Genomic DNA, 13,481 nt, shown 5'->3' on the forward strand with positions numbered 1-13,481 from the left:
GGCTGGACGGGGGCCGGTGCAGTGCTGCATCCCAGCCCTGCGCCAGCAGCCAGCATCTCCCGTCCAGTGCCCACCGCGGGCGCCACGTCCCCGTCAGCGCTGGCAACCTGTCACCGCCGAGGACGTGACTCCGAGCTGCCTCCGCTCTCTCCAAGCCCTATTCCTTTAAGATGATGTAATAGTCATTTCCCTGGATGGTTTCTTGCCTGCACTGCTCACACAACAGCATCCGAACTGCTCCTGGCACCGTGGGACCTTCCTGCTCCGGAGCCCGAGCCCTGCAGGCATCTCCCTTCTGACCCGGCTCCTTCTTGCTCCTACCTGACCGAGATATGGGTGTCCCTTTGCCCTTGCCAGCAGGTGGGGTGGCTGCTGAGACCCTGGCCGGGCGCCTCTGTCTGTCTTTCTGCCTCCGGGCTCTTTGAACGCCTTTAAGTCCAGGTACCTCTTGTAACTCTCCCAGGTGTAAAGGATCTGTTTCTAAAGGTTTGGATCTTGGTTTTCCTTTCATTTTTTTCCCCCTGCCGAAGCTTTGGTTGAATATTTTTTTTCTTTGCTTCACTTCTTTGACTCAGCCTTCTCACGGCTCAACTTTTTTTTCCGATCCCTTTTAACTAGAGATTTGGGAGTGAATACGTACACACATACATATACACAAACGCACATCTACGAGCGCGTAAGTGCGGAATCGTTTATTTCCCGAGAGCACATTTCTCTGGCACTTTTCTTTGATACCTCTGTCCTCTACCTGTTTGGGATTTGACGAGAGATCCAGACCCAGTGTGGCTGTGGTTTCCGATTGCTCTGGAAAAGGCTATTTCTTCGCAAGAACTGAGTCTCCAGCACTCGCTAAGGTAAGCGCAGAGACTCACTGCTTTCTCAGTCCTGCTGAAAAAAAAAAAAAAAAAAAAAAAAGGGTCTCTTTGGAAGTTGAAAATTGCATATGCCTTTGACATCAGATTTACAAACAGGCTCGATGTGAGCAGCAGCTGCTGAAGACAGTGGCTTAAGGCTAAACTTAAGGCAGTGCAGGCTGAGGGAAGCGCTAACTCCGTTAAGGAGTGATTAAAGTCAATAGTTTCCGGCTGCTTATGTAAAAATATTCTCCTCCCTGCCGGTTTCCCTCCCTCTCTCCCCCTCTGCTCTCCCCAGAGGTCTCTCCTTTTCTGACTCATTCTGGGTCTGAGGAAATATTTTCTCTCTTTTCCCTCAGACAGACCTCTGAGTACCTGGGCACTTGGTCTTCCTGCCTTCCCATCCTAATGGAAGAGCGAATGTAGCCAAGCTGACCATTACCTTCTGTGAAGCTCACTACCAGACACCTTTAAACTTTCTGTCCAGCATTGCTTCACCTGTGGACTGTTCTAAAATTTGCCTTGTTGGGGGGAATAACGAACCAAACCGGGGCTAGAGGAGGTCATTTTGAGCAAGTTAGCACCTTTTCCCTCTCTTACAACTGGATGCAAAGCCTAAGGCTGTAACTGGCTTGGATTGCACCTTTAAGTCCGGGAAGCTGCAGAAGAAAGAGACAATGGCTCTGAGTGGGAACTGTAATCGTTACTATCCTCGGGATCAAGGGGCTGCGGTTCCCAACTCCTTCCCCGAAGTCATAGAGCTGAACGTTGGGGGCCAGGTTTACTTCACCCGCCATTCCACATTAATAAGCATCCCCCATTCCCTCTTGTGGAAAATGTTTTCCCCAAAGAGAGACAACGCTAACGATCTAGCCAAGGATTCCAAGGGAAGGTTTTTCATCGACAGAGATGGCTTCCTGTTCCGTTATATTCTGGACTATCTCAGGGACAGGCAGGTCGTCCTGCCTGACCACTTTCCAGAAAGGGGAAGGTTGAAAAGAGAGGCTGAATATTTCCAGCTACCCGACCTGGTCAAGCTCCTGGCCCCCGAGGAAGTCAAGCAAAGCCCAGATGAGTTCTGCCACAGCGATTTTGAGGATGGCTCCCAAGGAAGCGACACAAGAATCTGCCCCCCCTCTTCGCTGCTCCCTCATGACCGCAAGTGGGGTTTTATTACTGTGGGTTACAGGGGATCCTGTACCTTGGGCAGAGAGGGGCAAGCAGATGCCAAGTTTCGAAGAGTTCCCCGGATTTTAGTTTGCGGAAGGATTTCATTGGCAAAGGAAGTCTTTGGAGAAACTCTGAATGAAAGCAGAGACCCAGACCGAGCCCCAGAAAGATACACCTCCAGATTTTATCTCAAGTTCAAACATCTGGAAAGAGCTTTTGATATGTTGTCAGAGTGTGGATTCCACATGGTGGCCTGTAACTCCTCGGTGACAGCGTCTTTTGTCAACCAGTATACAGAGGACAAGATCTGGTCGAGCTATACCGAATACGTATTCTATCGTAAGTAAGAAGGTTTTTGTTTATTTTTGTGTGTTCGACTTCTCATCACGGATGTATGTGGTCTCATGCTTTGCTAGAATCTAAGGATACTGATTTGGGATTGTAGCTATGCTAAAACTATAGAGTCCTGAAGCCTACAATTCAGTTCTTATGCCTTATCAGATGCTGGAGGAATCTTTCTTGTTTTTTTCCAATGAGGTCACGGGATAGTCAGAGTTCAAAAATTAGAAGGGACCAATGATGCTGGAAGAGTTTGTAAACAAGCATGTATGACTTTTTTCTAGATAGTGATTTGTGACTGTAAGGTTGCTAGTTGTTTGTGACTGTAAGATTGCTGACTACAGCTTGGCCGTTGGTACACAGGGTTTGAAGATTTTGCAGAGTCAGTGCGGATGAAGGGCTATTGCCAGTCCTTTCGGCTAAACTTTTGGGGTCTGTTAAGCTGATGGCTGCAGGCTTCCTTTCATCATGGCCCTTCAGAAGGCAAATGGACGGTGTACCGAGTGATGTGGTCTTGGCTAGATGGCAGTGCAGACTGCTGAAAAGCCCCCATTTCCCCCACGTCTGAAATTCACTTTTATGGGCTTTGCAAATCTGTTGTTTGGTTCTTTAACATTTTTCTACTGAGACTGGAGTTGGATTGCGGGCGTAATTAAGCCGAACTTTGTTTAAGATCCACCTAAAATGAACAAGGTCCCTGAGAATTGCCAGTCACATGCAAACACCTCAGCTACTGGGTAGATCGAATTCCTGACATGACACAAAAATCAGTATTATATGTGAGGTGATGTGATTGCCGGCGCCTTTCAAGTAGGGCTGTTTCGTTTTGCTTAAATGTGGACTTCTGGTGTGGACTGCTTTGCTTTATAGAAAGGCATTGTGAAATACAAGCCATTGGTCTTTGCAGGAAGAACAGTCAATTGGCCTATATGGTGTGATACTTGATCTAACTGTTGAATTTCAACGGGATTTGGGCTTTGGTGTTGAGTTCATTCCATAAAGACTGTGTTTTTGGTGTTAACATTCTATTTCCTTCTGCTGATTTTGAAGTGACTTCAGAAGTCAGGATTAAGTTGTCTACATTTGTTTAAATATAAAGGGAAGACTGAGGTTCTTGGGCCAGGCTTTGCCTAGAGTTGTGTTTCTCCATTTGGAGTTTGTGTAGGTAGAGAAGCCAATGGGATGTGAGGGTTCTCCAAACTGGGTCATCACATATCTACTCAGAAGTGAGGGTGTGTGGATTGCACGGGCAAGATGGCCCATGAAGAAAAATTACATCAGTCCCCAAGAGCTTACTGATGTGTATGGAGTAGCAAACATTACTTGGTCCAGTGACCCTAATTATGGTCTTTGGATCTTCATTTGGGCCAGATCTTAATCAACAAATACTGCTTTGTTCTGTCTGGCAAGGGTCCAATGGATACAGAGATAAGATTCTAGATTTTTAAACCTTCTGTAAGGAGCTGACACTTTCTGTGATTCTGTAGAACATATGCCTTCTCCAAACTTTTGGGGGGAAATTTGCTTTGAAGATAGTTCAAATGCAGGTTTGTACACTCGACTTTCAGTCATTTACCCACCTAATTGATGCACTTGCCATCTAGGTCGGGGGCGCTTCTCTGTTCATCAAGGGCTGACATGTCTGACACTCTGCCTTCTTTAGAATGCTCTGGAAATATCCCAATCTCCTGACCATATAATTGCTGCTTATTTTGCTGAGCTGTTGAGCGTCATTTTTCTCTCCATGTCTCTATGGATAGGCTAGCACCCATGCACAGGGCCTTCATACTAACAGCATTTATTTTGCAAATCCTAGACTTCCCTTTGGTACCCAGCATCCAGAGCTAGGTATTAACTCTTCCTCTGTCTTAGGACCAATAAAACTGACAGCTGGCTTTCTAGGGTGCATAACTGCTTCCGTGCAGCTGCTTAGCCATAATTATTTAATTAGAAGCTGCCAACTGTGCCTATATAAGCATTAATTCATCAAGCTGTTGTGCTCCGCTTAATGGGCCGAAACCATGGGAAGTGCTCTAGAGCAAGGAGCTGACTGCGTGCAAAGATGCTTTACTCAGGGGAACTAATTTTCTTCCTGAACTCAGTGGTAGTAAATACACATACACACACACACACACACACTCACATGTGCATGCACACACACGTGTACCCCCCCATACATGCAAGGAATTATCTCTAAGAAATAAAAAATTTAATAACTCAGGAATTATGTAAAAGCACATTGCCTGGATCCAGATCACATTAGCAAATGAACATATGGAACAAATGCATTGCTCTATGGTTAACAGCCATGGGGAGTGAAGCCTGCCCTCCCCCATTTCCCGATTTGCCTATATTTCATCCAAGTCTCACAAGGGTAAAATCCCACCCATCAACAGATTACATGGATGACATTCCTGCCTCCTTTAACCTTTCATGTGGGCCTAGACCTCCTGGTCAGCATCAGTTATCCTGAGAGTTCTGTTAACATAGAAAATCACCTGGGATCTGCAAGTGTTCAACAGAGGCAGAGGAAATGTATGTTGTCTCACTCAGTCACTAAAGGAACATTACCACAGAGACATAAAGAAGAATCTGTGTTAGAGTCAACTCACAAAATAGTTTAGACATTTTCTGCCTTAATTTAAAACAATGAAAGCCGGAGGCCTTAATCTAATAAAATCACAAGTGCACAGAACGGAAGGGACACTGACTTTCTAAGACTTTCTCTAAGACAGGGTAGGGAGACTGTCACACATGTTTTCTGAGCCTCAAGAGTAACTTCAGGTGAATGTCTGGAAGTATGATGTTTTGAAAACATTTGCTTCTGGTCAAGCAACATGACCACAAATAGAGAGTTTAGTTCATAAACTAGTGTGTGAAATACCTGCATCCTCTGAGCTCTGTTAATTGTACAAATACTTATCAGTTTGCCATCTTTTGCACAAATGATTGCACATGGGTGTGTTTTACCTTTTACTCTTTTCACTTTGTTTCCTTACATTTAAAGGGTCATACCAAAGTCTTAAATATCTTGAATACATCATTCATACATACATATGCTATTGACTAAGAAAAGACTTTGTCAAAAAGTAGATCATTCGGCTATTTTCCACTTGGAATTCAATTAGGACCATGAACTAAGAAGTGACTGTATCCACTGGTAATAATTTCAGCAGTATTGCCTGCAAAGCTTCAGATAAAGGGTGTGCTTGCACAGAGAAAAGAGGCCATGGAAGTGCACCTATCCCCAAAGGACCGCAGCTGCCTTACCTTGATTACATGGCAGAGACTGGGGATAACTTCCGGTTTTACTCCTCATGGAGACACAGCATTGGCACATTCAAATGAACCAGAATGTTGCCCAAATCATGAGGTAAACAGGGCTTGTGCTCTCTGTCTCTTCTTCCTATGACTTTCTTTCCTACCCTTGCAACTTAGGTGTTTTCTTGTCTCCTGGTTGAAGCTCCTTCAGGTGTCAAGTTTTGTCTCCCCATGTTAGAACTAGGGTTTGTTTTCAAGAAACCTTCTGTACTGACAATTTATATAGAATGAGCTGAAGGTTCAGCATTACTTTCCTACTTGAACATGAGAAAACTTTCCATAGTTGTGTATCAAGCGGCATTTTATCCTAAAACTCCAAGTTACTTAATTTTTAATTAAAAACAAATCATAATTTAGTTAAGTCTAAGGCAATACCAGGTTAGCATAGATCCAATACCAGGCAGATATTGGAAGGCAAAATACAGAAAAGATGACATCATTCTCTCCTTATTCCTAAAAAGCACTGTGTGTTGAGAAATGAACTGCATATAATAGTTAAATAAGCATGTTATTAATAAAGTTTTATACTGTTTTCACTTCTATTCCAAATAATATCTGTTACCTGACTTCCGTCTCTTGTGGGAGGTGATTAAAATAGGTCATTCCTGGGACATTGCTGAATGAATTCGGCAGCAAGAAAAAAATGTCACTTTGTGAGAAGAAAGGGAAGACTACAAGACTCTAACATTACTTCCGAATGTCCCGAAAAGTTAAAAATACATATATATCTGGAAAGAGAGGAGCAAGTAGCACCCACCGCCTAATGAGATTTAGATCCTAGCAGATAAACTAGAAATGTAGAGAGCTGTGAGCATACCAAAATACCCCCAACATGGAGCACCTCCAAACATGTCCAAACACAAAACATGGAGAGGAATGCTGACTGCTCAGGTGCTTTGAGCCCACATCCCCAAAAGCCATTTCCTGAAAACCAATAGACAAGCTCTGCTTCTTTAATCACAGATGCTTGCTTTCCTTCTTTGGTTCTTGCTCTAAGATTTGGTTCTTAAATCTCATCATCCTTGGATGGTTTGTTACATTTTTAGTGTAGAACCATTTGAAGTGTAAACAAATGCAGATGCAGACCATGTGTGAGATGCTTCAGTCTAACTCGCAGGAGGCGGTCCTCCTTCGTCTAAGCTTCCATTTACCTTACCTTCAGTCTAGTCTGCATCACTTTGGGGTAACTCCAAGACATTGGTCTTGTGATTCATCTACAGGTACTATATTCAGTATTTGTATAAATCAATGAAATTTTAAAAAATATGCACTACAGTTATTGCACACAGAATCAACATCTTCACTATCAATTGTCTAGCCAGTGTTCAATTTTTTCTGCTTTTTCCTCACATTTTCTTAGCTGGTTTGTGTGAATCAGTGTCAGCATGAGGCACATCCGTTATGTTTAGTTGGTATAGTTTCCTCATTCTCTTTCATAATTTAAGAACACTGCATATAGCTTCTGTGTAACAAACTGGCTAGGCACTGTTAACTTGTTAGATGTAGGTGTTTAAACTGGTCAGTTCAGTTTCAATATTTCTGGCCAGTCTTCTTCACTGTTTATGGCAAGTGCATTTTAATTTGTGGACTAGAAAGCTACGTGTTAGGGAGGCAAAGTAAGGGCACCCTTTTATTGTTGGCTTTTACATTCATTATAAGAATAGATAGCAATGGGGGCTATTCTCTCCATTTCTAAGTCCGTTGTTCTGACAAAGTACACATTACAAGGGCGACACGCCTTTCCTTCTAGTCATTCAGGAGACATCTAGTATTCCATGGTTGTTATCATCATTGGACCAGGGTGCCCTGAGGACTGCAGTGAGCTTTCGAGGATGTGAGCCGGGTCCTGCTCACTGTGAGTAGGAGTCCTCCGGGGTGGGAGAAGTCGCCTTCCACTCACTCTAAATTTGTCTTTGGGAATCCACGGATCCTTTAAGCTGTGGTGATGCTCCACTGAATTCACCATCTGTCTCCAAGTCTTTTCTTCTGTGTTTCTCAGTCTTGGTAAATGGTATCTTCAGTCTCTCAGTCCTTCAGGAATAATAACCCCAGGTTGCATCCCAAGCCTTCATTCTCCCCAGCGAACCTCTCTAATTTACTGTACACCCTCTTCCTCTCTTCTTCTCCTTCTCATGAAAACCCTTTCCCATCTTTCTGTAGTCGTAGATGCTACTCCTTCCTGACCAGGTCATCAGCGTTGCCTTTCTAGACAACTGCAAGACACTTGATTTGTCCTCCCCACATGGTACCTGCTTTGAATCTAGTGTCTGTGCTGCAGACATGGGGAGGTCTTGAAAATGTTAGCCTGGCCATGCTACTTTTCCACCTTAAATCTTCATCAGCATGATGTGCTCTTGCAGTAAGTGAGTCTTTACTATGCATTAGGACCCTGTGCTTTTGAAATGACCCCTGCTCACCTCTACTGTTCATCTCACCTATGTGTTTCGAGATCACTGGGGTACGTCTCATTAAGTTCCTGGATATTTTCAAAATATCTGCTTCTTCCTTTCATAGCACTTGATGTTCCCTCTGCTTGGAACTTTGCCTCCACCTGTCCTAACCAGCAGTCCCATTTTTAGAGGCCTTTCCTGGTCCACTGTTGGCTAAGACATGCCTTATACTTGCCTCCCAGACGCTCGTTTCTTCTACCATAACATCAATATGTTATTCTTGCTTATCTGCCTGTCTCTCTGTATCTCAACTTTGTGCAAATAGAAATTATGTCTCTCGCGTTCACCATAATTCCTGGTATTAACACTCAGGTAGATACTCTGTAAATCTATTTTTTTTTTAAAAAATGGAAAAGTGCCTACTGCAATGATCTACCATGGTCATAAGTGCCGCTGACTGGGAATCCTCTTAGAAAAGCTCTTAAAGAAAATGCTGGCGGTTGGCAATGGTGTGATTAACACCGTAATGACTAGCAAAAACTCTTCCTAATGTCCATTGAGTGCTCCTTCACACACAGAGTGGAATGTCACAGAAAGATGCTCCACTCTTAGCACCTGCTCATGATTCCAGCCCCAGGGAAATGAGAACACTTACCAGCAGCAAAGTCTCCTGTGCTCCCATTAGCTGGCAGGAGAAAAATCAAAGCTGGGTGGGGATGTCATTTAAGGAAAAGCCCAGAGGGGCATCAGGATTCAGAAAAGTATGGAGAATTGATGAAATACTCATAATAGGAATAGAAATGGACTGAATACCAAGTGTGCTGTGAGACCTGCTTTCTTTATTTTCTTCCTGCCCAAGTGTTCCATTTACTTCCCTGGATCCCATCATTATGTTCCTTAATGCAGGGGCAGCCTAATGCTGGGGGTCAGAGCCTGGCAGTTGGAGCACAGGTGAACAGTGTGCTGTCTGTCCTCAAAATAGTGCTCAAGTTCAAGCACTGTTTGTTCCCTGTTAGTGGTGCTAACATTAGGAAATCACCTTCCTTGCGAGCCTTAGTTTTCTTACCTGGAAAGTGGGGCTAGGAAGGACAGTAGGGGATCGATAGGGTTATGAGGCTCAGAGGATTGATGTCTGAAGCCCAGGAGAGAATGCTGCGTACCCGTGTTCAGAATGTGAACATTCAGTCCCCTGCTAATTCTGTCGGGGAATAGTCACAGGATTTCAGCTAAGGAACTTGTCTGCTTCTTTTCGGTAGTTCTTCGTCTAGTTTATTGACCTAAGCATGTACAAAGAAAATTATGCGGAAGGGTACTTGCTAGAAGGGAAGTCTGACTATTGATTTTGATTGCATGACTGTAAAGGCAACCTCCCCAAAGACTTCAAATTAGATGGCACTGTGTATCCCATGAATATGAAAGTCTCTATGTATTAAGAGAATATGTAAATAAGATTAGGAGAATATTAAAAATATTAAAGAGAGATGGAGGAAAAGCTCTGAAACTCTAGCACAGTTACATCTTCACATTCCACGGTGGAGACTGCTCACAGAGGCCCTTCCCCCAACTTCATTTCAACCTTTTGCTTTCAGAGTCTGGGATAACAATGTGAGGGCTTTAAAATTAAGAATACCTACAGAACTAAACTCCCCCTTTTATGAGTCTCAGCCTGGCGAGTATCTTTGTGGTGAGAGAAGAAACGGTGACTGAGTAGACCTCTGACAATGGGATCACCTAAACTAGTCCAGAAGCCAAAGGAAGTCACTTTACTCTGTAGTACACGCAGCTCTGTGTTCTGACCTGACAGGGAAATGAGCAGTTGATCCATGTGTGCGGCCATGTGACCTATTCAGAAACCGCTCCGTGTGAGACAATTCACCTTTTTCTATTTTTATTCAGCCCTATTCGGAGGCAGAAACTTACAATCATCTCCCTGCCCAATGCACAGCAACCTCTCATTCCAAGTCAATGGGATACAGCGCGGTTATGAACCAGCTGCACTCAGGAAACTGGAAGGCGAGTCTAAGACTTTTGTACTTCTGCATATCGTGTCTTGGGAAATGGCGTACTACCCAGTCAACATTGATTGTCAGCTAAACAAAACAAGGGGAGCCAAGTTCAAAGAACAGGAACGATTATTTTAAAGGGACCTTGGAAGAACAGAGGAATTCCAGGGATCAGTATAATAGAATTGGTGCTCATGTATGCTAGGGTGCTGCGGCGGCAGAGGGAAATATTTGAGGAGCTCTGAAAATACTCCAAAGAGGAGAAACACCCACCTGCCATATAGAGCACATTGAGTACTGGGGAACAGCATGGGCGACTCTCTTAAAAACTGAACACGCAATTGTGGCTGTTGAAGCCATTTTCCTATAGGCATGTTCCTGCACATTTATACAGCAATGTGACTGAAAACAGGACTCAGTTTTCACTTAACTAGTTGAAATATTTTCTTTTTTAAACATAGGTATTTGTGGAGAGTTCAGCTTTGTCAGTCTGTAATAGAATTGGGGGAACATTAATTTCATTTTTCTAAGAAAAACATAACTTACAAATAAGGATTTTGCTTTTCTGGATGGACATTCATGTGAAATAGGGTTGTGGGGACTGACATTCTGCAGTGCTTTCAACAGCTGTAGACCTGCACTTGGAGTTTAAAGCAATACATATTTACTCTGTTTGTTTGCAAAGACCTTATTGACTGCTATTTTGCAAGGATCCGCTTCATATAAAGCATCGTTTCATAGTCTGTTTGAGATGGGTAGAAAATGTCAAATCTGTATGCAAAGCGTCTAGATTTGGATTCACAAACTCTTCATGCCAATGACTTTCCAGTCCTTCTCCACAATCTGCTGGGGAAGTAATTGACAATCCGCATGGACTCCATTGATTGGAACCCACAGCACATCAATCTTTCCTTCGTCTGTACCATCTGCATGTATCCCCCCCCCCCCCCCCCCCCCCCCCCCCCCCCCCCCCCTCCCCCCCCCCCCCCCCCCCCCCCCCCACCCCCCCCCCCCCCCCCCCCCCCCCCCGCCAAATGTATGAAGTGTTTTCTACAACATCTCGGCACCCTTTCATCAGAATGCGCCTCGTCATTAGGCCGACTTAGCACTCACCTCAGTTGTTTGCAGAGTGTCCTGCTCATTTCCTTCTGGCTACACGCGTGCCTGATGACCATTGGGACCTGGCTCGGATACTTCTGATATTCTGCTTGAATACCGGGAGGTTTCATGAAAAGAATCTCATATTCACATAGAATATTCTCTGGAGAATGTAGTTTATGGAGAAGTTAGATTAGGAAAGAGGGAGTTACAGTTTTGTGTAATGGGGAAAGTCTAAACATGCAGGAGGATAGGGAGGGCAGTCCTTACCTGAACTTAGGGTACCAGGATGTTGGACTAGTTCTAAAATTGATGCTTAGAGAAGAGAAAGTGCTTAAATCATCAGTGCAATTGTTGATGTTACATTACTAGCTGGCTGATGAAGTCATAAAGTCACATCCTAGTATGGCTTAGGAGAACTGTGACATTGTTAACAATCTAGTCATTTTTAACTGGATTTTACCAATGTTAGCTGTATAATGACTACACCTATGCCCGGAACCAATGTCATCCTTTTCAGCTCTTCAGTTCTATCTTCTGTTGAAACCATTGCTTGTAAAAGTGTATGTGCAAAATCAGAATTCAAATGCTATCCCATGTGACTAGCCATTGGACTAGCTAGTAGCCCCACATTTCCATTATAAACTTTGTTGGTTGACATAATAGACTCACAAAGAGAATGGAGGGTGAAGCCATTAGAGAGGACTTGTCCCTGATTGAGCAAAAGCCAAGCTGCTAACCCCCTGGATCTTGCTGGGGACTAATAGCCACACGCTTCATGCCTCAAAGAAAGAACAAAATCAACCAATGTAGCCCATTACTCCAGCTCCCCGTGCATGCTCCCCATGCCCTTACCCTCTACCAGCCTTTCTCCATTTGCATTGCTCCCCACCCTAGGCTTTCCTCAGTTCTTAGATCTGGCCAGTTTCCCTCATGCTTCAAGATATTGCAGCTGTCTCTCCTCTTCCCCAAACACTCTCATCTACCTCTCACCGCTCTGAATCTTACTCCTCTTTTGGTTTTAGGCTTTAGTGGGGTTTTCTTAGAAAGACCTTCTGTTCTACCACAGCTGAAGCAGTTAGGGTCTTCCCAGCAGCTAGCTGTATAACATCTGCGTAACATTCTTGTGACCGTGATAGTGCTGCTTATAGGTGTGATCATTTGTTTGATTAGCTCGCTCTCTCTCCTGAAAACTTTATCAAGATAACAGGTTTGTTTGTTCCTCTCTTCTGTATCCCCAGCACCTAGTGCTATGCTTTGTGTATAACAGATACGTAGTTGTTTCTTCTCTAGCCTTTACATGCCATCGTGTAAAATTATAATAGAACCCCTTTTTATATAAAGGACACTGATCCTCTCTCTCTCTCTCTTTCACTCACACACACACACACACACACACACATGCACCACAGATAAAGATCTCACTAGTATAATACAAACAAATGAGGAAAAAGAAAGGGAAGGGAAAAGAAGGGAAGGGAAGGGAAGGGAAGGGAAGGGAAGGGAAGGGAAGGGAAGGGAAGGGAAGGGAAGGGAAGGGAAGAGAATCTAAACCCCTAGAGAAAGGACTTGAGATGTGGCCAGAAGTGGGAATAGTTACTTTGAAAGGTTACTTAACCTCTCCAAACTTCATATACCCTAAATATTTGCCATGAACAGTGAGCCTATTTGGTTGTCACACTAAAGAGGTAGTAGTACATGACATGTATTAAGTGACTTTGTTGCTTGATCAGTTGTTTGTCATTAAGGCAGATTTTATTATAGCTCGAGGTAAACATCCAGAAAATGTCTCAAGGACAGGAAGCTACAACCAAGGAGAGATTAAATCTGTTCTTTTTGAAAGTGAAGAAAGTGTATTTACTCGTTAGTGTTCAGAAATAGGTAAATAGGCTTTGATAGGAGCATAACACGGTCTAATTACAGCATGTGCAATTATATAAGCCCGAGTAGCATACAGGCAAAATGTACTGAGCATCCTTTGTTTCTTCCATTTGTGTAATGATCATACATATATAGAGTAGATGATGGCCAAATGGATGAAAAACGGGCCCCTTATCAAAGCCTGTAGGTCATAATGGTGGGAACCTGTCTGTCACATTTGGGGGTGTGCTGGGTGATTTCTGTCAACTTGACAGGAAATAGAGTCACCTGGAAGTGGAAGCCTCTGCTGTAAAATTTCTTCTGTCACATTGGCCTTAGGCAAGACTCTGGGGCGTTTTCTTCATTGATGATTGATGTAGAAGGGCTCAGACTACAGGAGGTGGTGCTGCCCCTTGGTAAGTGGACTAACCACATGCTCCTTCATG

General features: G+C 43.8%; 1 protein-coding gene across 1 annotated transcript in view; it reads left to right on the forward strand.

The window, feature by feature from the left end:
* The first annotated feature begins 1,531 nt into the window (after positions 1–1,531).
* The window catches only part of Kctd16 (potassium channel tetramerization domain containing 16), a 260,976-nt gene continuing 249,026 nt past the window's right edge, over positions 1,532–13,481 (forward strand). Inside the window, exon 1 of the mRNA XM_050162706.1 lies at positions 1,532–2,363. Within this exon, the coding sequence (XP_050018663.1) occupies positions 1,532–2,363 (832 nt within the window). The remainder of the gene's footprint in view (positions 2,364–13,481) is intronic.

This window comes from Alexandromys fortis, unplaced genomic scaffold (genome assembly GCF_014885135.2).
Source record: "Alexandromys fortis isolate MF-2015 unplaced genomic scaffold, M_Fortis_MF-2015_v1.1 scaffold_17, whole genome shotgun sequence".
NCBI classification, from domain to species: domain Eukaryota; kingdom Metazoa; phylum Chordata; class Mammalia; order Rodentia; family Cricetidae; genus Alexandromys; species Alexandromys fortis.